At 53.7% G+C, this 23420-nt stretch overlaps 1 protein-coding gene across 4 annotated transcripts in view; it reads right to left on the reverse strand.

The window, feature by feature from the left end:
* Nucleotides 1–2092: 2092 nt before the first annotated feature.
* The window catches only part of PTPRU (protein tyrosine phosphatase receptor type U), a 70757-nt gene continuing 49429 nt past the window's right edge, over nt 2093–23420 (reverse strand). For all 4 annotated transcript variants that reach the window (XM_037380925.1, XM_037380923.1, XM_037380922.1 and 1 more), the window contains 12 exons: nt 23222–23258; nt 22816–22913; nt 22604–22720; nt 21770–21924; nt 20239–20374; nt 19992–20141; nt 19652–19825; nt 17515–17655; nt 11531–11656; nt 9094–9251; nt 7900–8035; nt 2093–5257 (listed from right to left, as the gene is read on the reverse strand). In XM_037380925.1, coding sequence (XP_037236822.1) covers nt 5195–5257; nt 7900–8035; nt 9094–9251; nt 11531–11656; nt 17515–17655; nt 19652–19825; nt 19992–20141; nt 20239–20374; nt 21770–21924; nt 22604–22720; nt 22816–22913; nt 23222–23258 — 1491 coding nt within the window. In that variant the 3' untranslated portion in view covers nt 2093–5194. The remainder of the gene's footprint in view (nt 5258–7899; nt 8036–9093; nt 9252–11530; nt 11657–17514; nt 17656–19651; nt 19826–19991; nt 20142–20238; nt 20375–21769; nt 21925–22603; nt 22721–22815; nt 22914–23221; nt 23259–23420) is intronic.

A 23420-nucleotide genomic window follows, 5' to 3' on the forward strand; every position in this document is an offset into this window, starting at 1 on the left:
GTCACCTCCAACAATACCATGACATTGGCTTAGGGAAATTATTACCAGCTCTACCAGGGCATGCATGCTGCAGATAACAGCACAAAGGAGGCGTTGAGTTGGCAAGTAATTCCCAAAGGCCAAAAGTTGGGCATTGGACAGTGTATTTGAATTAGTTATTGAAATGCAAAATGCTCCTTTTCAAGTAGCTCTAATCCATCCATGCCTGGCAGAAAGCAGCAGAGACCTGGGCACCTGCGGCTATGCCAAGGCACTCTTGGCTCTGCAGACCAGGAAAAGAGGTAATTCCCTCCATCCCATCCCCATCCTCAGGCTAACCCCGCAACACGTCACTCACCAGGACGTGCTGATGAACCAGAGCTGGGAGAGGAGGGACATCTCCATGGGATGGGCACCTGGATTTGTGGTCCTGCCCCGGCTCCGCAGGATGGTGCCAGTTACCTGTTGGCTCTCTTGGGCTGTCCATGCCTCTTCGAGATGTTGCAGGGATGAAGCAAGGAAGGAAAGAGATGCCACCCACCTCACCGAGCTCCCAGGGCCTCAGAGAGCCACAAAACCCGGTCGCCACCACCCGTCCCCACAGAAACAGCTAATTTTTTTACCTTAATGGGGCACAGCAGAGAAGGGGCAATCCATGGTGGAGCAGGGCCCCAGGGAGCAGCTGCTGTTTCTCTCTTCATTACGGACCAGCCGATGGAATGATGGCTTTCATAAAACCAGGGGGAAAGTTTTTTTTCATCATTAGCAGCCGGCGACAGCGAGTGCCCAATGAGCTGTGGCTGAAACACAGCTTGGGAAGACCAAGGCTCCAGCTCCGGCGGGCAGGGGACCACAGGGAGGAGAGTGACCAGGCACCAAAGATGGAAGAGCCACCAAGCCAGTGGCCAGCCGAGCTGTGTGCCCTGGGGCCAGGCTGCTGCAGGGCAGCCGGGGAAGCTGGACACTCGGAGCCGCACAGCGGTAACTGTGCAGAACCCGCTCCTCTTCACTTTTTCAGCGATGTGAATGTATCAGATGCTTTCCAGTTCGGTTGGTTTCAGGGTGGGCTTTTTTGCACGCAGTCATCCCCATGGATAGCAAGTGGGAAGGGAAAGGAATAGGCAGCAGTGGGATATCGCTGATGGCTTGGGGGCTCCAGAAGCTGCTCCAGCATGGAGCCCCTTCCCCAAGCAGGGGCTGACATGCCCAACCTCCCCACCCCCACCAGGGAACAGGGCACCGGAGGCTGCAGGGGCCAGCCCAGCTCCTGCTCCTTGTTACCCGGGGCACTGCCACTGCTTGAGGCCACCCTGCTCTGTGGGATGGCACCGCGGGACTTGGGGACAAGCTCACCCCCAGGGACACCCCTGCCAAGGGCTGACCCCCAGAGCCCTTCCCAAGTGCAGTTCTTGACTTTAATTTGCATTATCCCCCTTTTCATTATTTATTGGTAAAATGTAATTACTGTATCCTTCACAAACCTTAATTAAAGATGAAAAACAGTCCTGACAAGTAAATTGGTTTTTTTTTTTTTCCCCTTGGTCTCCATTAAATTAAGACTCAAGTGTTACTGGAAGTGTTTAATATCACAACACATTTAACTAAAGGCTGCTTTGTAATAAATAAATCACCGAAGACAATGCGGGAGCTTTCTTCTCCTGAAGGCTTTTCTTACAATAGGATTTCATTTTCCAGCTGGGAAATGCACTGAAAGTTTCTTCTTCCTCCGTAACACCTTTTCCACCAATGGAAAAATTCCATCAGAAGTGTTGCATGAAGCTGTGGGCATCGAGGTTGGCTGGCAGAACTCGTCCAGCACAAGCTCTCACCGCGCTGGTATTAGGAGGAAACCCACAACAAAGCTCCACCAGCACCAAGCAACCCCATCATCTCCTCTGCGTGGTGACGGGCGAACACGGCTCCTCTGTGCTGTGAAGATTTGGCAGTCCTGGAATTTAGCCCTGCAAAGGTACTCCCCCAAAACACCCCTGAACAGCAAGACACAGCCGCTACGGAGATCTCTTCTGCAAGCTGGCTGGTGGGTACCTGCATCAGGGCTCCCTGCATCACAGCTCCCAGACCAGAGCCAGCGAAAGAAATCCAGAGGCCATCACAAATTTGGAACATTTATTTATGCAACTGATTTTCTTAAAAGGAAAGAAAGCCAAAAATAATAATAATTAAATTAAAAAAAAACAGTTGACAACAGCTGGATGTGCGTGGTACAATCCACATCAGATGTGTCCCTCCTTCGCCATCCCTCCCTTGGTCCCACCGTACTGTCCTCCCCCATGGTGGAGCTGCCCCATGGTACCAGTCCCTTTGGCAGCAGCTCTTGGACTGCCAGCTTTTGGGGTCACTTTTTTCTGCATATAGACAAAATCTTTCCGATGTGGTGTTTTTCTTGGGGTTTAATTTTTTATTTTTTTATCGTTGTTTTGGTTTTATTTTTTAAAAAAAGCACCACTCCAATCTGTAATACCAATAAACATTATCCATCTTAAGAACAGTATTTATATTTTTTATATATATTTCTATATATATATTTCTATGTACAGGATGTCCTTGCCTCATGTCATGTGAGCATCTCAGTAGGAGCTGGAGATCAGTTAGCTTTTGCAGCACTCAGATTTCAAAGTCTGCCCTTCATAAAAGATGCCCTAAAAACCCAGAGACGTCCAGCAAGGAGATATAAAAAAAAAAATAATCTTGCTTTTAAAACATATATACAACTCTTCCAGTCTCTGCTGTGTCTTTAGGACTAAATGGGGTTTTTCAATTTTCCTTTTTCTTCTTTCTGTCAACACTTTACCTGTGAAGCACTGCAGGATGCTCCCTCCCTCTGGACCAGAGATAGGATGCAGGTGGTCTAGGCTCCCGCAGGGTCTGGGATGAAGCAGCAGCATCCCTCCAGGCTCCAGGGCTGAACACTGCCAACATCATCCCATTCCCAGGAATTTCAGAGGCTCAGCTCAGCCATTTTCATACAGAACCAAAAAAATTCTGCACCCTGGGACCTCTCTGCACCCACCACACAGCACCTTCCCTGCAGCGCCCTGGGACAGCATGGACACGTCTACAGAGAGATGAAGACTGGGAGAAGGACACTGATCTACTCTAAATCAAGGCTTGCAAGGAGAGTACTGGTGTTACCAGGTACTGGTGTAACTGGACCATTTTGCAGGCTCTGGTGGGGTAAAAAGACTGTCACAAGACAGAATGGGCACATGGCACGCATGGGAAGAAGGGCAATAATGATGTATAGCCCTTGCAATAAGTTACTGTCAGGCCATGTGGATCACTCGGTGAGCACAGGGGAAAGCCAAGTGTCTGGGCAAAACCTCCTGATGCTGATGAAATCCCCATCGCCACCCCTGGGCGTTTGCAAGGCAGCGAGGGGAACATCCTCCGGGGCGAAGAGAGGGCAAAGATTTATCTCCTTGCTCTCCTCCACCCTTGGAAGGTGGATGGTGGATGGAAATACCTCTGGGTTTGCTCACACAGGGCACAGCCATTTTGGCTCTGCAGCCTTCATGCTGCAGCTCGGTCCAGCCAAACGGTGTCTTTCAAAGAAAGCTTTTGTGGTACGGATCCAAACACAACTCCCTGGGGAGAGGGACCCCAGCCTCCCAGCAAGTGGGGCGGGGAAGCTTCCCTGCCCCAGGCACATGGGGCTGATGGATGGGGAGCATGGAGGATGGGGGGATGAAGGATGTGGGGCAGGATGAAGGATGGGGTTCCCACATGCAACCTCCAGCGTATTGAGGACCGTTTCTCATCTGTTCTGCTCCACCCCCCCAAAAAATGACTCTGAAGGGTTCTGTCCGGCCCTCAACACAGAAGCAACCTCCTCTTGGTTCCTCGAGTCTCCAAAGCAGACCCCAGACCTGCATCGCTCTGGCTGCGCCTTCTTGAGGCCATTTGCAGGGAGAGAAAACCCTGACCGCAGCTTTATTACAACCAGGCTGTAAGCAAAAACCCCTGTAATAATCACATCAGAAAAAGTGACATCTCACACCTGCCTGCAGCAGGATGAAGCCAAGAAAGTATCAGGTACCTTCAATCACCAGCCCCATATGCTTGTCCCTGCCTGGGTGGCACCAGGGGCGTGGGGACCTCCCCGTGCCCAGCCCTGAAGAGCTGCCATGGCTCTGGGCTTCAGCACAGCTTGCCCCGCAACAACGCCATCACCAAACCCATCACCAAAACCACCGTCCCGCCTCGCCAGCCCCAGCAAAAGCTGAGCAGCATCGATGGACAACTGCCCCGGGTGGCATCCAGGAGCCACATGGGATGGACCCAAACATTGAGGATTTTACTTCTGGGCACCAAAGGTTGTCTCATATGCAGCAATGCAAATGCACAAGGGAAGGGTTAAAAACAGACCTGTGGGCTGGTGCCTTTGGGTCAGCCCAGGAGGAATTCATTGCTACAGATGGAGAAGATGGTGTGGAGATGCCAGGGAACCATCACTTGAAAACCTTGCAAAGGCACCAGGAGGGCTCCGGGTCGGTCCCTGCAGAGGGACATCGCCTGCCCAGTGCCCCCCGCCCCACAGCCTGAGCCCAGGCAGCCACTAAGCCCTGCCCACCCGCCTCCCACCCCCCATCCCTGCTCTGTCCAGGGCTGGATACACAAAGGGTCACAACTCACAGAACTAAAAAAAGCGAAGATCAAACTCATGGTGTGAATGGGCAGAAACTCAAGAGCTCCTCTCAGGCAAAACCTGCCAGCAGCCGTCTGGGCTCCTCGGAAGAGCAGCTCCAATTCCACGCACAATTGAAAAAGCAACATCTCTTCTCCAAATATCCATCCTTCCCTGCTGGGAAATGGCCTTGGCTCCTTCTGTCCTCCTCCTCCCCTCCCTGGCCTCCTCTCCAGCTGCTTTAGAGATGCCCAGGCAGCACCGCAGGGCCACATCCTGCACACACCGACCCACGGCTGTGACTCAAAGCAATGCAGGGACTGGACGAGTTGTGACATCCATCCTGTGGCCACTCGGACACGCTCGGGGCAGGAAGAAAAGATGGGAGAGCGGAGGATGAAGATGGGGAGCAGCTGACACATCCCCACATCCTTGCGTTTTTCTTGATCTGATGGGTTTTCTCATTGGGTCCTTTGCTGCTTCCCTCCTCATCGTCAGCACTAACACAACATCTGAGTGCGAAATGCACAGAAATGCGCAAGCCCTTGCCGCCCCTCACCAGGCAAGGTGCTATCTGGTCTCCAGGGACTCCAGATATTCCAGTGCTATGTCGTAGCAGAAATGATACTGCTCCTGTTTGGAGAGAGAAGAGAGTATGCTATGACTCAGAGTAAACGAGCTCCCAAAACTACCCCTACTCAATCCAACAGCCCTAAGGAAAAGCCTATGGGGGGCTCCTAAGGGATGAACACAGGCGTCACCCCTCGCTGGGGGCTGCCTCCCCCTCTTGGCCCCTGTGACAGCCCCGCTGAAGCAAAAGCCAGGAGAAAATCTGTTTCTGGCAAACGACACCCGTTGCTGGGGAGGGGGGGATGAACCATCCTCCGGATCCAAAGGCACCGCACGCGCCGGATTTCCTGCATTTCTGGGGCACATGGCACCTTTGCCTCCCCCGAAGGACAGACAAGGACTGCGATTTCCCCTTCCCACGGAAATATGGTTTATTCACTACACCAGGGTACAAACCGGGCAGCACCAGTGCAGGGCTCCACCGACCAGCCTCACCCATGTCCGACCACGACCCCCCTCACACAGCGACTGACACGCCTTAACCTGATGGTGGCAGAGCTGTGGGAATGATGGGCTCTGGGGTCAGAGGCGTCTGAAAGAAAATCCCAGGCATGATATCAAGGGGAGTTTTTATTTTTGAGTTCAGCAGAGGCTGCTAACAGGAAGCATGTCCAGGCAAGCATCCATGGTCCAGCTCCGGGATTACCGGAGACACCCTGCCCTGGCTGCCAGGACATTCCTCATCACAAATTCTCTTGCTGCAGATAAAAAAAATGCCATTTTCCATCCCTAGCAGGAATTTGGTCTGGGCGTTTGCTTTGCATGGGCGGGAGGACAGAGATGCAAAGGAAAGTCCCGGAAGCTCTCACTTCCAAAAATCCAAATTTTCCAAGGGAAATGCCAAACAAATGAGCATTTTGGTGCTCAGGTCAAAGTCTGACCTGCCTGCAATGGCTGAGCTGGAGCCAAGGGGTGCAAGTGGGAAAGCTCGTCTCCGATCCTGCAGCAGGACCAGGCTCGCTCTGCCACCCTTCCCCTTTCCCAAGACAGCTACGGACTGTGTCAGCATCTTCCCAACCTTTGCTCTCCCTCTAGCTGGCTCCCCAGCTGCACAAAGGGAAAGCCCCGTGTGCCCGGCTCCTGGTTTTATAGCAAAAAATCACTGAAATCGGGCTTGCGAAGGCAGCCTCATCCATCCTTGGGCTCCTTTACGTGATCTGTTCTTGTGCTCTCCTGTCCTCGTACAACTCGCAGCCCAGAAAACTGCAGTGGAGCTCAGACCTTGGAAGTGACCATCCGCATGAGATGTTGCTCCTCGGAGCATCCGACAAGCAAAACCAGCCAGAGCAGGGAAAAGAAACCAACTATATCAAGTTTCTGATGCTGCTGCAAGTGCTGGGACATCAGGTGGGAGCATTCCAGGTGCAACAGCAGGGAGGGAAAGGGGAGAGCTTATCTCCCCAGATCCCCAGCAGCAGCACAAGGATTGCAGCTTGACCACCAGCATGAAAATCCTGTTATTCCCCACACAGGTGGGCAGCTGCTCAGGGAGTGGGCAGCGGGGAAGGGCTTCAAAGCAAGGAAGCTGCGACAGCTTAGATTAAAAGCACATAATGCTTTCTAGATTAAGAGAAGGGATTGCTTTCATTTATCATCATATAAAAATAAAGCCCACAAGCAAACAGAGGAGGAGGATGCACAGGCAACAGGAAACTGCTACGTGCTGGCTGCTCTCTGCTGGGCTGTGGCTCTTTATACCAGGCGAGGATCTGGCCCCCCAGTGACTCCAGTAGATTGGGATTCCCAGAATAGACGGTTCAGGTTCATTTGAGGCTGGAGGACGCTTGTGCCCTGATGTGAAATGTTGCCTTTTTTTAATACCTTTGCAATTTAGCCCAGTGGGTCCTGGTGGCTTCATGCTTGTCACATCATCTTTCCATTATCTGCATCCATTCCTCCCTCACCTTCTCCTCCACTTTAATTCCTAATGCAAATCACATCCCCTCCTCTAAACCATTTCATTTTGTAACTTAGGGATTTTAAATCCAAATAGGGTAAATGTTTCCAGCTGATCTGCTTTTAAAACATTATGAGGCACCTGGATTTCTCCACCACGGGGATGACCACGCATCTGCTTCATCCCCTGTCCCCTGATTGAGGGCCTGAAATAGGGCACGGGCTTTTCACCCTGACCCGCTGCCACCTCCAGCCTCCTCACCGTGAAATGTGAGTCCATTGCTGCTCCCAGCAGCTTGTCCACTAATTAATTTCACTCAAAATAGAGTTCCCTTTTGTATTTCCAACAGGAATTTGTCTGACTCCACCTCAGAGCTCTCGGCACCACAAACCCTCCAAAGAACTACAATTACATCCTGTGAATTAATGTGAACCTGCCTTATTACCCCTGGGAAGGACTGCCAACAAGCCCGGCGCTGACACCAAGGGCATGTCGGCACAGCGAGATGAAGGCAAGCCCAAGGCTGCTTTCAAGAGCTGCTGTCTCACCTCCCCGCCCGCCCCAGCCCGTGGCACGGTGCTGGCACACTCCCCGAGACACACTCTGCATGAGGATGCCCATAATGCGAATTAGGATTTGGGATGGAAAAGGAGGTCTTCTGGGAGGTGGGCATCCCCTAGCACCTCTCCCCTCTGCTGGAGGGATGCACCAGCAGCCAGGGCAGACGCCGGCGGTGCCTGCTGCTTACCAAGGTCTCTACCATGTTTGGCTTGTAGTTGCGGAGGGTCTTTGCAGCATAGAAAACATCTGCCATGTTGTGACACTTGATCATCTCCAGGATCATGGTGGAGGCACAGAATGTGCCGCTCCGGCCACCTCCGTTCCTGGTGGGAGAAACACACGTGTCATTGGTGAGAAGGTGGCATTAGAGCATCTTCCTGCTCCCTCTAATTCCTCCTTCCTCTACCCACCCCTGCATCCCAGGAGATGTTCCAGAGCAGAGGCTCGTACCCCACAGACCTTCCAAACTGGAGGACCTGAAACAGAGCCACGTGGCTGCAGGAGCTGTGATCCTGCCCTCCAGTCCCCACAAGAGCCAAAACAGAGCATGAAAACACCTTTTTGGACCATCAAGGCTGGGTCTTGGACATCTGGACTCAGTTTCCAGCCCTGCCATGGACCAATTCCTCATGTGACCTTGAGGAAACCACTGTGACCCTCTACCATCCTCTTGCATCTGCAGGGTGACCCTGGGCTGGTGAGCTGTTGGGTAGCGCTGGCTGGAGGAAGGTCTGACCCAGCACACAGCTCACTGGATGCCTCCCCCATCCTGGGCTGAAACCATCCCGCACCACCACGTCTGATCCCTGGCAGCAAAGGGGAGCGGGGAGGGGAGGAGAGAACATGGTGCCAGTGTTGTAAAAGCACGTTCTCAAATTATCCTTCCGTTAATGAAGATGGACGAGGCTGTTAATTGATTTTTGATTAAAGGCTCTCCTGCTGTCTGTACCAATCTGCGAACGTGCTAGGTCCCATTCGAGGGGAGCATGCACGGGTGTGTGTGTGAGCCCAGCCCAGCTGGGAGGAGGGGGATGAAGAGCACGTCCACCTCGATGAGAAGCAAGCGGTGGGAGCTGCGCAGCTCCTGCCACATCCCTTTGGAGCCCGTCACTCACGGGATGTGGCGAGGGGGCTGGGATCCGCTGCAAGGCAGGCGCTGGTGTGAATGGCAGGGCTGCCGAGCATCCATCTCGGGGAGGAGGTTTGACATGGTGACCACAAGGTGCCTCACCCAAAACCCACGTTGTGGGAGAGGCAGCACTATCTGGAGACAAAGCCATTCCGGTGAGGGTTTTTTAGAGGATTTCCAAGAACTGTGGACACGTAAGCTGGTGGCATCTCCCCCACCACCACAGCCCGCTCCTCCCCAGCTGACACTCACAGGCAGTGCACCACGGTCCTGCCATCGCCACTTTCTTTCTGCCACCTCTCCACTTGGGCCAGGAGGTGCAGGAAGGACTTCTTGGAGTCTGGGGTGTCCCGATATGCCGACCACCGCAGGTACTGGAAATGTCGGACCATCAGGTGCCCCTCCTGCAACTAGAAAAACAAACCTCATCAGCTTGAACCCATGGTCTGCCCTCATTTGCCTCCACTGGAGGTGTGATGGAGGACAAGAGAGGTTTGCCACGCATCAACAGTAGAGGAAGAGAGGAAAACCCTTTCCCGATGCTTTAAGATGGTGGTTCAGCCCTTTCCTCTGCAGCTCGCACTTGTTCCACCTCCCCATCCCACCCAGGGGAAGCTCCACTGACACGGTTTATCCTAACTCACAGCATCTTGGGCTGTCTGTCACCCAAGCCCTGTTACCAGACCCCTTAGCCTCCCCAAGGCTTCTCCATCACATCCTCGTCTTGCACGCAGAAGATCCCAGGGGATGTGGTTTTGTTGTGTTTGCTTTAAACCAGGAGGCTGATGAGAAGCTGCCAACCACAGAGGCGGGAAGCGGTGGAAGTACGCCTTAATACCCTGGTAATCTGGTTAGTTTTGAAACCTAATCTGGTTAGCAGGCTCCAGGAGGAAAATTACGTCCGTAAAGCTAAATGAGGCCAGGCTTTAGCCAGGCAGATGTGGGGCTCTTGCTCCGAAGTGCTCAGGGCACCAGAAGTACCTGATGGGATGAAACCACAGGTCACACACCCCAGCCGCATCTCAGGGCTTCGTGGCACACATGTCAGGAGCGCTGAAGGAGAAAAGGATGCAAATGGGGGATCCTCAGCTCTGGAGGGCTCCAGCCACCCAGTTTCAGATGCCTGATGAGCAGGATGAGCACCAAAGCATCTCCAGCCAGCAGGCTGTGGCTCTGCAGGGAGTCCCGCCTGGCGAGGGCATTGGGGGCATTTGGTGCCCACTCCAACCAGCACACCCCACACGCACGGGGGCTTCCCTGAACCTTTCCGGGAGTCAGTGATGTGGCTGGGATGGGCTGACCTCCCCGGGCTTGTCGCTGCTTCCAGCTGGAAGCCAGGAAGACAGAGGGAAAAGGTGAAACAAAAAAGTGAAGTTAAACAGGAGAAAAACCCCTCTGACAGCCATGAAGGAAAGCTCTGGGATGCGTTCTGAAGCTCAGGTGAAAGCTCTGTCTGGCTCTGGAGGACTTCTGACACCCCACAACGCCCAGCTCCCCTCCAGACAGCGAGACTTGTCAAGAAGCGGCTCCAGACGTTTACCAGCACTCCTCCAGCGATCTGCTCCCTGGGGAAGTCTCTTCTTAGATGCAGAGATTTCACTCGCGCTGCATTTTAATTTAGCACGGAGTTATGTTCTACCACCTGAGAGCAAAGCACATTTTTTTTTGTGTTGACACCCAGGAAATGCCAGATGCTCCCACTGGGAGCTCAAACCAAAACCCTCTTTGTTTTAAGAGTCCAGATAATCAGGATTTATCTTCTCTGACCCCAGGTCCCGGGCCAAAGCGCCCTTCCCAGCCAGGCCACCAGCCAAGCCGTACACTCTCTTCCAAGCTCTCTAATTCCCATCTGCCCAGTGACCTCCAGTAGGACGCTGGGCTCAGCCTCTTGGCAACCCTTGGGAGATTTAAGGATCTCAAGAATGCCAGCTCTTCCCATCTGGCTTTTGCAGTTAAACCAGCTTTCTTTTCTGCGTATTCTACACCCAGGTGCGCTGTTCATCGCTGTCCCTTCCCGCTTTCACTACGTTTCTCCTTGTTCGAAGGCAAGCTGAACCAGCCAAGCACCAATGCAGCAAGGACAACAGGTGAAAACCTGCATGGATCTTCTCGCCCTGCAGGAAAAGGTCTCTGCTGGTCCCAGGGGAGCTGCTGTGCCCATGTGGGGAGTCTCCATCCTGTGATATGTACGTGGCAGGGCAGAGATGGACCTCCAGGCAGGATGAGAAAAGTCTTCTTACAGAGTTATCTAAAATCCCGCAGGGAGCTGTGAACTCCGGAAAGGTTGGATGGAGCCAATGACAATTTTACAGCCACCATTCTGCCACGAGGAAGGCTGGGCCTGCATCCTCTGGAGAAGCTGGGCTGGGCTGCAGAAGACACCAGCATCTACAGCACCACTCAGTCAGTTTATATGGAAAATTACTCGGCCAAGCAATGACAAGCTCTGGGACAGCGTGGCCTCACTAGATGTATCATCCTTCTGGCTCTCCAAAGGTCTTTGTTCACATAAAGCAGCTCTTCCTCAATGCAGAGGCTGACAAAAGCGATCCACTCCCTGCACAGGCGCTCCCCCAGCCCTGACCCCTGCACTGGGAGATGCCTGGGGGGCACCTGGGCGCACACACAGGCATGCACGGAGCCCCCCAACCACCCTTCACTGACATGAAGCCAGAGGAGAGACCCTCACCCGTGTGATGTTCTGGACTCGGAAGAGACGGGACACAATGTCCTCATCCGCCGCTCCGGAAACGTACTCCACCTCCATGGGGCCGTACTGCTGGAGCCCCGGCTCAGGCCAGTACTGCAAACAGGGCTGCGGAGAGAAGAACAGCTCACCAGGACTGGGAACATGTACAGGGACACGGGGAAATGGCATCATGCATCACAGACAACGTGGAGTGGAACGGAGCAGTTGGTACTGGACACCGAGGGGCTGTTGGCACAGGGGGTGGCCCCAAGATGGGACACTGGACCCATGATGCTGTTGCTCACTCAGGACCCATGGCACACTGATGGATGGAGGATCCTTCAGCTTGTTGTGGGATCAAAGCTGAAAGGTCAGGTCCACCCCCCAGTATCCACATAGCCCTCTCCCCACTGCACAAACAGAACAGCTGATGCTCCTGGAGATGGACCTTGGTGGTCCAGAATGATGCAGGTGGTCCAGACCTGACCCTGCACAATGACGGAGCAGGGCTTGGCTGCTCCAAGTCCACCCTGTAACCCCACTGGCTTTAGAAGCTGCTCTGCCATCAGCAACAGCAACGTGGGGTGACAGAGACCCTCGCCCCACGGCCAGGACATCCCACCAAGCCAAAGCCACCCCAGGCTGCAGCCCAGCAAAGGGCTGGGGAGTGACTCCTGCTCCCCCGCCGTGCGTCCAGCACAGCACTGATGGATGCCTTGGTCCAAGGGTCACAGATGCGATTGTTTTTACACCATGACAGCTGGGAAACCAGCATTGACACAAAATATATGATATTTGTCACCGCACTTTAACAGGGCATTTACCATTTCAGGTCATCTAACGGCTTGGGCCTAACTGCATGGCAAATGTCTTTGAGAAATAATTGGTTATTAATAGGGGCTATAAATCTCCACAATCTCCAAGCCTTCTAGACTCAGAACTATAATTTGGATATTAAAAATTCCTTCAGCAAGACACAAGTTCAAGTGAGGGATATACCCTCCAAGTCACCTTTCAGAGCTGCCTGCTATAAAGGCTGATTTATTACCTGTTGGTCCTAAACTGGTAAACATTTAAGATCCAGCTAAATATTGTAACACAGACATCCCTGAAGAATCGACATCCAGAGAGAGAGGGAGGGCTGACTAATGAAGAAAAATAGCAGAGCCCCGTCAGACCGTGCCAGGGGACAGCGGCCACTGCAGGGGATGGGGACCTGGGTGAGGATGGCACAGGAGCGGTGAGCTCCTGCGAGGCTGAAGGGCATTTCTGGACTATGGAATGAAAGAACAGGATAAGAGAGAGAGAAATTAAATCAGTTTTGCTGTCTCCTTCCCCGCCGTGGTCCACTGCAGCTGGGCAGGACAGTCAGACGGTGGCACTGCTGTAGGGCTGGGTTTTTGAGGGGGCACTTGGTCCCTAGCAGGTATCTCGGTGCACACGAGGGTAAACATGAATCCAGATGAAAAACACAGGTGGGAGCGAGCATCGGTCACCCTGCCCTAGCTGGACCTGCCCACTGCTGGGGCAACGCAGCTGCTCTCCTCCGCAGCCACCTTGCTGGCAGAGCCCTTCCACCCTCCCACCTCCAACACCTCTGCACACGGGGAAGCCAGGCAGGTCTGTCCTGTCGGGACCTGCCCGCAAGGCTCCGGGCAGCCCCCGCTGCCAGCCAGGGCTCAGTGCAGCAATGTGCCAAGCCCCGTCCTCGTGCTGGGACCAGAGAGCCTGCTCGCCCATGACAGAGCCACCCTTGGGTGCTGGGTCTGCACTAACACCCTCTGCTCTGGGCTTGCAGAGAAACAGAGAGGCACAGCCACCACCAGAGCCCCCTTCTCACACCTTCAGTCACACCGTCCTGCAGAGGGGCTGGCACTGAAAACAGAACGGAACAGTTCCATCGGAAGGGCCCCACAAGGGTCCAGCATCTGGTCCAACTGCCTGAACAATTCAGGGCTGACCAAGGGTTAAAGCATCCCATTAAGGGCATGGTCCAAATGCCTCTTCAACACTGACAGGCATGGGGCATCACCCACCCCTCCAGAAAGCTTGTTCCAGGGTTTGACCACCCTCTCGGTAAAGAAATGCTTCCTAATGCCTGCTCTGACCCTCCCCTGATGCTGCAGAGAGCAATGAGGTTGCCTCCAGCCGCCTTCTCTCCAAACCAGACAAGCCCAGGGTCCTCCTCCGCTCCCCAGAGGACATGGCCCCCAGCACCAGCACCAGCTCTCTTCACTCCTCTGGACGCACACAGCAAGGCTCATGGACAGAAACATTCCTGATGAAGTCGCAAATGTCACAAGGGCTAATCCAGAGAGGGGGTTGTCACTTGTACCGAACCAGGTGTTGAAGACTTCTGGGCTTGTAACACGGTCTCCAGCAGTGAATACCCACGTCATTCCTCACTCAGATTTCCTATGGCAGTGGTCTCCACAGTGGCATGTGTGAGGCAATCCATCGAGATGCAGGAAGGAAATATTTGAACTTCTATTTATTTTCATTCTATTTATCTTTTTCTCATCCAGAGAAGGTATATTCTCAACACCAAATTACTTGTTTACAACATGTTGTAATGGGACAGGGAGCACCCACGAAAATCTCTCGTCCCACATGGAGACTTGCTGCTTATCTTGCAGCAAAGGGTTTAAAAGAGCTGTCGAACTTAAAGGAGTTTTATTTTACAAAAAGACAAGTGTTGCAAACTTGCTGATGACCAGTTGCTCTCAGTAGCGTGCTACCTAGCTGATCTTGCCCAAAAAATAAACACACCTAATTTAAGGCACCCTTTCAAGGTGAAGGTGCTGCTTGGACAGTAAGTGAGAAAAGTAACTTTGAAAAAGTGCTTTTTCAAATAAATTCATGCTATGGAAAAAGCATTTCCTAAAAAAACCCAAAAGCAACACAGGCTGACACCAGGCAGATGGCCATTTACCAGCCAAGAAAACCCTTTGCATAAGCAGTGGATGGATTGAAAAGCAAGTATGGGGCTTTAATAAGCACAGCCGGCGATGCGCTTCTTCCATTTGCATCTCCACATCTGCGTGGGGAATTCTGTTCAGCAGAGACAGCCATTAAAACCAAGTATCAAAATAAACTGGACTTGGAATGAGCCCTTCCGATGGCTCTGTCACAAAGTGCTAAACCAAAGTTTTCAAAACTAATGAAGCGTAGGCAATCACAGAGCCCCTGCTATAAAATACTGGTATTATTAATGGTATTTTTTTTTTTAGCAAGAGCAAAAAGGGAGGTTGACCATTAATACATTAAAACAAAAAAATGTCTCTAAATATTGTTCATCTTTATTGCTTGCTTTGTAAATTTATACTGCCTGTGTACACCTTACAGGGTACCTAATATATTAGTACAGGAGAACGTACGTATGATTTATAAATATACGCAATATATATAAATAAATACCCATATATTGGGGGGGGTGTATGCTCAAAAATCTTCTACTGATAGGAGTGTGCAATCAAAAAAATTCTCTTAAACAGCAGCCAGCAATGACAAGATGGACCTTTCCTTCCCACAACGCTCTCCAGGAAGACCCTCAGCCACAGTCCAGCTATTGCACTGATTGTCACAGAGTCATAGAAACATTTAGGTTGGACAAGACCTTTAAGATCATCAAGTCCAACCATCAACCAAACACCACCAAGCCCATCAAGTAAACCGCATCCCTAAGCACCACCGTCTACACATCTTTTAAAGACCCCCAGGGTTGGTGAGCCCACCACGTCCCTGGGCAGCCTGTTCCAGTGCTTGACAATCCTTTTGGTGATGAATTTTTTCCTAATATCCAACCTAACTCTCCTCTGGCACAGCTTGAGGCCGTTTCCTTTGTTACCGTGTTTCTCCTCACATCCAGTAAAGCACGGAGATTCTCCTTAGCCATTTGTTTGTTGCTAATCCACTTACAGAAACACTTTTTATTGTCTTTTATGGCAGTAACCAGATTGAGTTCTAGCTGGGCTTTGGCCCTTCTAACTTTCTACCTGTCCAACCTCATGGCATCCTTGTTGTCCTCCTGAGTCACCTGCCCCTTCTTCCTAGAGTCATAAGCTCTCTTCTTCCCTAAGTTCCAGGCAAAGCTCTCTGTTCAGCCAGGCTGGTCTTTCCCGCTGGCTCGTCTTTCAGCACATGGGGATGGCCTGACCCTGTGCCTTGAAGACTTCCTTCTTGAAGCCTGTCCAGCCTTCCTGGAGCCCTTGGCCTTTGGGACGCCCCCCCAAGGGACTCTGTCAGCCAGGTCCCTACAGACGCCACTGTCTGCCCCCAGGGAGTCCAAGGGAGCAGTTCTGCTGATCCCCTTCCTTACCGCTCCAAGAATCAAAAAACTCTTATCTAAATTTCATGATTGCTGAGCCCCAGATAGCCTCCAAACATCATGTCACCCACCAGTTCTCCTCTTCTGGCAAACAGCAGGTCCAGAAGGATGTTTCCCTCACTGGCTCCCTCAGCAGCTGAGTCAGGGAGGTCTCTTCCACACGCTCCAGGAACCTCCTGGGCTGTTTCCTCTCCACTGGATTGCATTTCCAGCAGACATCTGGGAAGTTGAAGTCCCCCATGAGGACAAGAGCTAGCGATCGTGAGACTTCTCCCAGCTCCTTACAGAGTGTTTCATCAGTCTCTTCACCCTGGTTGGGTGGTCCATAACAGACCCTCACCAGGATATCTGCCTTGTTGGCCTCCCCCTGGTTCTTACCCAGGAACACTCAACCATCATCATCACTACCATCACTCGAACAACACCATCATCAAGCTCTGGGCAGCCCAATCAGTCCCAGCTGCTGGTGCTAGACGGGGCCTTCCAGCGATGCTGGTCACACAAGTTTGCTCACTTCAGCGCGTCCACGGGCAGATGGCTTCATTAAACATGAGCCTGATATCAAAGCGACTCCTCGGAGTCAGCATACGAGCTCGGAAGCTCGTTGGGGCCAGCTCTGCCTCCTCTGCCAGCAAACCTCCACAAGGAGGACGTCATCCCAGGACATCCTTCAATGCTCAGGGTCTGCTCAATGTCACCCCACAAAGGTCCTTTGGAGCACGTGGCATTAGCTCAGCATGGAGGGACGCGTGGGCGCGCTCCATAGCTCTGCATGTGCTCAGCATATTTATATATATAAATAAATACCAGCTTATTTACACACCAGTCAGTACCAGTGCCGCATCCATCTGCATCCTGGTGACGAATGGTACAACTGCTGTTTTGGGTCATTTACATCGAGTATCTGATCTCAACTCATAAAATAAACCAGCTAATGAAGTCTTCTCCAGACATCCATTAAGAGTATGTAACGCTAATTTTATGTAAAAATCCAATAAGATTCCTCATTGAATTAACATTACAGACCTGTAGCAGACTTTTACATCCACTCTGCTGGCAGCAAAGGTGCTCGAGGCATCCCCCTGGGAGCAATGCACCGAGGTGAGGCTAAGCATGGCCCCCGACTCCCTGGCTTCTGTCCCCTCTCCCCCAGGTGACACCCCTCCTCCAGCCTGGCGGACTTGCACATCCCACCACACCATAAAACCCGCAGGACAGCTCCTTTGCAGCAGGCTGATTTATAAAGCAGCCTTCACAAGCCACCGGTGCCCTCGGAAGATGAAAGCAGGAATCCCCTGCGCCTCACTGTCCCCTTTGTAAAAGGAGGATAAAAACCAGTTATTTATAATGACAAGGTTATACTTGTCATCAACCTCGTATCTCCCTGGGTCATCCACAAAGATTAGGGTACAGTGAAGCAATGGCAACGCAACACCGGGAGGCTGGTTTGCTGCTGAACGCATCTTTGGTTCCAGCTGGCCAGCCCTCTGCTTACAGGGGATAAATACTGGCTGCTGCAGGCAGTCCCGTCTCCCCTTGCAGAGAAGAAGGAGCTGAGCGAGCAAGGCAAGGGCGGCGGTACTGCCAAGGCGGTGGGGACAGAGCAGGACAAGGCCACCCGCGGGGCTGGTGCAGTCCCCAGGGCGGCAGCACTCACCCAGGCAGAGTTGGACTGGTTGAGCTGGTTGAGCATGACAATGGAGGTGCAGCCGTAGTCGTACACCAACCGCCAGAAGTCGGTGGTGGTGTTCTGCAGCGGGTGCAGGGTGACGATGAAGGCAGCGCTCTTGGTGTAGCTCTGCAGAGACGGAAGACAAGCACCATTAAGGACAGCGCTGAATTCATTGCTATCGCACCCCAAAAAAAGCCAGGAGATGAGTGGCACCAAAGTCATCTCCGTGCTGGAGCAGAGCTGGCCTCCCTGGCACAGCCTCAGTCCCTCCATGCCCTGGTGCTGGGGAGATTCTGTAACACCAGGTCTAAGCCTTCCCTGCTCTCGGTCAGGATGAAAGTGCTGGCTTCCCGCTCTCACAGGGAAGCGCGTTTTGTACAACGACCAGGGAAAAGATGCCACCTTTGAGCCAAGAACAAGCAGAAGCCGTGGCTGCAAGGTGGCCCCAGCCCCCAGCTCTGGGCTGAATGAAACCATCACCCACAGCATCACCCCCCCACAGTGCCCCAACACCACTGGGCACCGAGAGCAGCGGAGACAACCATTGACACGGGCTCAGTGTTTTTGGGGGGAGAAAAGGAAACCCCTAAGCAAAAGATCCCTATACAAGAAAGAAAGGGGCCGGGGAGGGAGGGAAGATGATTACTGTATTTCTCATTTGTGCTTCGATCGAGATTTGTACCCTGGGCCATCCTGACACTGGCTTGCCAAGGGACTGGGAGCCCACAGCTTAGCTCAACGCTGCATCAATCGGACTTTTCAATTTACACACTTTAGCTCAAGCCTCTTCAGATACAGGAACAGAGCAGAAAATGTTCTGTGCCTGCGAATTAGCACAGCTCTCCGCTAACAGGGAGTCCCCTGGCTGCTGCAAAACCCCCTCATTTAGCTCCTGGAAATGCCTTTATTGGACCTTTCCTCCTGCCCTGTCCATGGGGCGGTGGAGAGAGCTCTCCACCCTCAAGGAGGGCAATGGCAGCAGCAGGGCGAGGGGAGAGTTCACCAGGTGTGCACCAGGTTTGCCATGGCACCGCAGACCTTGGGCACCACTGTAAATGACAGCAGCCGGCATGGAGCAACGTGGCTCCTCCAGCATCGGCACAGCGCTCGGCACCAGTGATGGGCAGCACGGACCAATTTAATCTGACAGATGGACAGAACGACTAAGCAAACCACTTTGGCACTTAAAGGAAATGAGACTTTTTTTATTTTCCCTCCTCAAAAGAAGGAAATGGGTTTTATCCCTTCAGCAAGAATTTCATCCAAAGGGCTTTTTCTGTCTATAAAAAAAAGTTTTATTCTCTGACCTTGTAGCAGAGATTAAGGGAGGCTCAGTGAGGTATAAAAATAAAATAGATATGCAAACAGCAAGCAAGCTGAAAACAAAGCTCCCATCCCACAGTAGCCAAAGCCTGCAGCCCAATGGGTGCAGCTCCTCCGCTTTATAAACTGCTTTTTGCTGCAAGAGCAAGTATCGGTGAGATGAGATCTGCACAAAGATGCAATGTGATAAATCACCCGTGGGGTAAAAATGCAGGGCTCAGCTGCGAGCAGGAGGGTTCAGGGAAGGTGCCCGGGGCGCAGCAGGGCTCAGCGCTGCCCATGCAAAGCACCCCGGCTCGCTTCCAGGAGAGGAAAGTGGCTCTGGTGGCAAAAGGCCCATCGCTCAGGGCGGACTTCTGCAGTTGTCAGCAGGTAGGACACAGCTTTGCTACTGCAGGTGTCCTTTCTGACTGCACGGGAGGGATGCACGGCGGTGCTGGGAGCAGCTCAGAGCCCCCTGGATTGCCCCGGGAGGATGCACACCAGAGCGCTGGCAGCACATGGGGGCACCTCAATGCTACCAACCCCTCCTGTGCTCCACTATCACCACAAAATAAATGAAGACCCTTTGCACACAGCTTGTGAGAGCAGGTGAAAAGCTCTTTCGAGACAGACAAGATGCTGCTATACAAAAGGGGTGAAGCACCCCGCTACGCCAGTCCCAGCCCTTCCTCCCCACCCCCACAGCTGCCACATGCCTTGACGCCCTTGCACAAAATTCAAACCAAGTCGGGTTTTGCTGTGAAAAGCAGCCCAAGACAGGGGAAGCCAGCCCCTCCCCCCACACACACACGCTCACATCAGTTAAGGCCGCGTTGATGTAGTTGTTGCTGTCTCCATCCACGGAGATGAGGAAGGGAAGGCATCGGTCGGGCGGCAGGACGTCCATGCTGCGGTTCCTCTCCCGGTTGCGGGGCAGGAGGGCAATGCTGCACTCCTCCACGTCCAGGTGGGGAGTCACCGAGTTGAGGGTCTGCAGGCACAGGTGCTCCCCTCAGCTCCCCTCCAGCCTCCACCGGGGCCAAATCCCCTGCCTGCTGCTCGCCACAGCCTGCTGCTGCAGGCAGCGGTGGGCACTGGGAGGGCGAGGAGCAAGGGGGTGTTGCTGCGGGGGATGCAGAGGTTTTGGGGCCGCTCACCTGGAACTCCTCCCGCAGCTGCGAGGAGTTGCTCTGCGGCTCTATCCTCACCATCTCCTTGTAGGTGGGCTTGAACTCGCTGGCAGGGATGCTGGTCTCCCCGCACAGGCAGGCTTCCAGGATGGCGTCGTGAATGAAGACATACTGCTCCTTTCAGGGGGGAGGGAAGGGGAGAGGGCTGAGCCTCCGCAACATGCTGGTGACAGTGGCCCCCACATGTCCTCAGCTGTCCCTGACACCCGCTCACCTCCGTCTGTATCATGTTGATCCTCCGTGAGCACAGGGTCTTCACACAGTTGTAGATGTCCACAACACCCTCGCACTCAGCCATGTCCAACATAACGTCCAGGACGATGTAGCAGCCTGTTCTCCCCGTACCAGCACTGGGGATGGAGGAGGAAAACACAGCAAACACTCCCAGTCTGCACAGCATCCACATGCAGCCCAAGACGCCAGAGGGCACAGAGCAAGGTCTGTGTGCGTGAGGGCTCGATGTACGGTCCCTGCCTATGAACGTGGGGGCAGCGGGGGTCCAGGCAGGGCTGCCAGGACCTCACACACCTTCGGAACCAAAGCCCAGTTTTGCCTTAAACCACCTGCCCAGACACACCCCTGCAGCGGCTGGGGGTTGTGCCGTGGTCAGGCTGTGGGCACCCACGCCTGCAGTGCATTTTTACCGTAAGACAGCAAACCACATGCTTTTTTGCAACAAAAGCTGCAGCTAAACCACCTGAGCGCTGACAGTCCTCCAGGACGCCCTGCCCAAAAGGGGTGAGGAGGATGCTCAGTACCAAGCCCCAAGAGTACAGGGAGGCACCCCTGGCACAGAGTGGGTCCAAATCCCCCCCAGGGGAGACCCTCAGGTTAAGGCTGAGCCCAGCAGGATGCCCAGAGCCAGACAACCCAGCAGCTCCCAAATCCTGGCATGCTTGGACTTAGAGCAGAAGACCTCTCAATGCCGCAAGCCCCCCGCGACACATCAGGAACAGAACTGCTCCCCCCGATTCCTTTCCTACAAAGTCTTTTCCAGCTAAATACTAATTTCTTGGGCTGATGAATCACTCATCGTGATTATCACTGATTACAGGCTACGGGCACTAACCACACTCACTGTTGCCAGTGAATGAATACTGATGAGGCAGTTGACAGGGAGAAATCAAATAAAATAAAAATCCCTCCTGCTCATCAGCTCCTCCTTGTTTGCCCAGCAAAAGAAGAGCCATTAACTTGTTGCGTGGGGACGCCCGCTCAGGGGACGGAAAGCCACTGCTGCCACTCAGATGTGCCACTGGCGTCCTCCCAGCTCTGGGGTCCTGGTGGCTGAGCCCTGCCAGGCTGTCCTGCTGTCACTCCTCACCTCTCCCATCGGCCAGACCCAACATCCTGACCACCAGCAGTGGTCAAGAGAGCTGTGTCATCAGTAAGGGGTGCTGGGACAGCCCCCCCAAACATGCTGCTCCATGTTTGCCCCCTGGGACCTGCTGCCACCAGCCTGGTGGTGCCACTTTACAGCTGGATGCCATCGCAGAGGGACATCCAACCCCATGCCATCAGCCCTGGTGCCTGCCCTTGCTGTGAACCCAAATTACACATTTTTGCATCTCCCTGCTGAGTATTTTAACATCATTTGGAGCTTTTAGCATCACTCAGAGCCAGAAGCTGAGCACCCACCTAAGACACACCGTGCTCCCCTCCAGGGCCACCCATACCCCCCCAAACCCCACCCCAGAGGCAGATGCTCCCCCACAGCTGGCTCTGCCCCACGGCCACGCACATACCTGCAGTGGATGACGATGGGGCCAGCGTCAGGCGGCGTGGATGCCTTCACCCTGCGGATGAAGGCCAGCAGCCCGGTGGCATGGTAGGGGACACCATGCTCGGGCCATGACGTGAAGTGGAACTGCTTCACCTCGTGCCGGGCCGAGTAGCCCCGCTGCAAGGGAAGGGTGAGAGGGAGTGAGGGCGCACAGGGAGGACAAAGCCACCCAAACACTTGATTTTCTTGGGAGTCCATGATCTTGCCAGCTCAGCATCCAGCCAGATAGACCACGCAGTGGGCAGCCACTCTGGCAGCCCCACAGCTCCCTCCTCCTTGACTGCAAGAGGGTTAAAAATCAGCTGAGGAGGAAAAGGAGGAGGTGGCAGCAACCACAGGTCTCATTCTACATGCATCTTTGTTACTTGCCCTATAACTAGACAGTAATTTCACATTCCTGTAGGTAAGGGGTAAATCGCACCGGCTCCATCCCCAGGTACCGTGCCGCAGAGTAATGGCCGCATAACCTGCGCTCCAGCACGGAGGAAAAAAAGCATCCTTCACCTCTGTCACATTTACATGGTGCTCACATGGAAATTAAATACTCACTCACTGCTGAAACCAGAGCGGGGCTGAGCTGCTCGCCCCAGCAGAGGGCACAGAGCCAGGGAAAAGGCAAAGGAAGAAGCTACCATCATCCCTGGAGTTCAGAAGTTGCACCTCAACCAGGGCTGAAAGCCCCGTTTTGGGGTAAATAAATAGGGTACTGGTAAATGCCAATCTAGCGATGGTTGGAGATGCCCAGAGCGGCTGGTTCTCTCCCTGTGAGGGCAGGGCATGGCCAGCAGGACCGTACCCTCTCGAGAGCGAAGGTGCGGACAGCATACTCGGCCAACGTCTCCGACTTCACCAAGGTGATCTTGATGTCCCCATACATCTCGGAGTCATCCGGCCAGTATTTGGAGCATTTCACCTGCAAGGGAAGGACAGGAAGGGGTGTAGGCTCTGTGAAGGAGGCTTCTGGCAGAGCCAGAGCCCGGAGAGAGAGGGATGGGATGGGGTCCTTACCCGGCCCACCTCCACCAGCTTGGTTATCATCACGATGCTGGAACAGTGTTCCTGCCACACCATGCGCCAGAAGTCATACACCATCTCCTGCTTGGGCCCTGCAGGACGAAGGAAAGGCCACAGGGGCTGGATGGGCACGGCCACAAGAACCCAGCCCCGGCAGCGCCGCGGTACCACTGCCCATCCCCTCCCACGCCGGCAGCACCAGCACCAACGCAGCGCTGGAAGCACCCATCTGCCCCGGGATGTGCGGTGCCGTGGGGGACCAATGCTCCACATTGCTGTCACCCAAACTGGCCCACTCCTGCCTCCCTTGCCCACACAAGGTTAAATCCCAGTGGGAATGGAATCGGGAGCTGCTGACCCACTGGCCAAGAAGGAAGGGGAGGAGGGAGGGGCAGCTCACCTTGCGTGGCTATGAAGTGGTTGGACCTGTGGTAGCCCTGCAAGGGAAGCAGAGACCTCGGTCACCAGCTGGGGGGACACAGGACACTCAGGAGCTGGGGCACAGCCCCCTAAAATGTCTCACAGTCACCTAATTAGTAGCGACTCCCCACATCTGTCAGGCCAGGTCCTGGCCACCGGCGCAGTGCCACCCACCGCTG

Source organism: Falco rusticolus, chromosome 3, assembly GCF_015220075.1.
Source record: "Falco rusticolus isolate bFalRus1 chromosome 3, bFalRus1.pri, whole genome shotgun sequence".
NCBI lineage: Eukaryota > Metazoa > Chordata > Aves > Falconiformes > Falconidae > Falco > Falco rusticolus.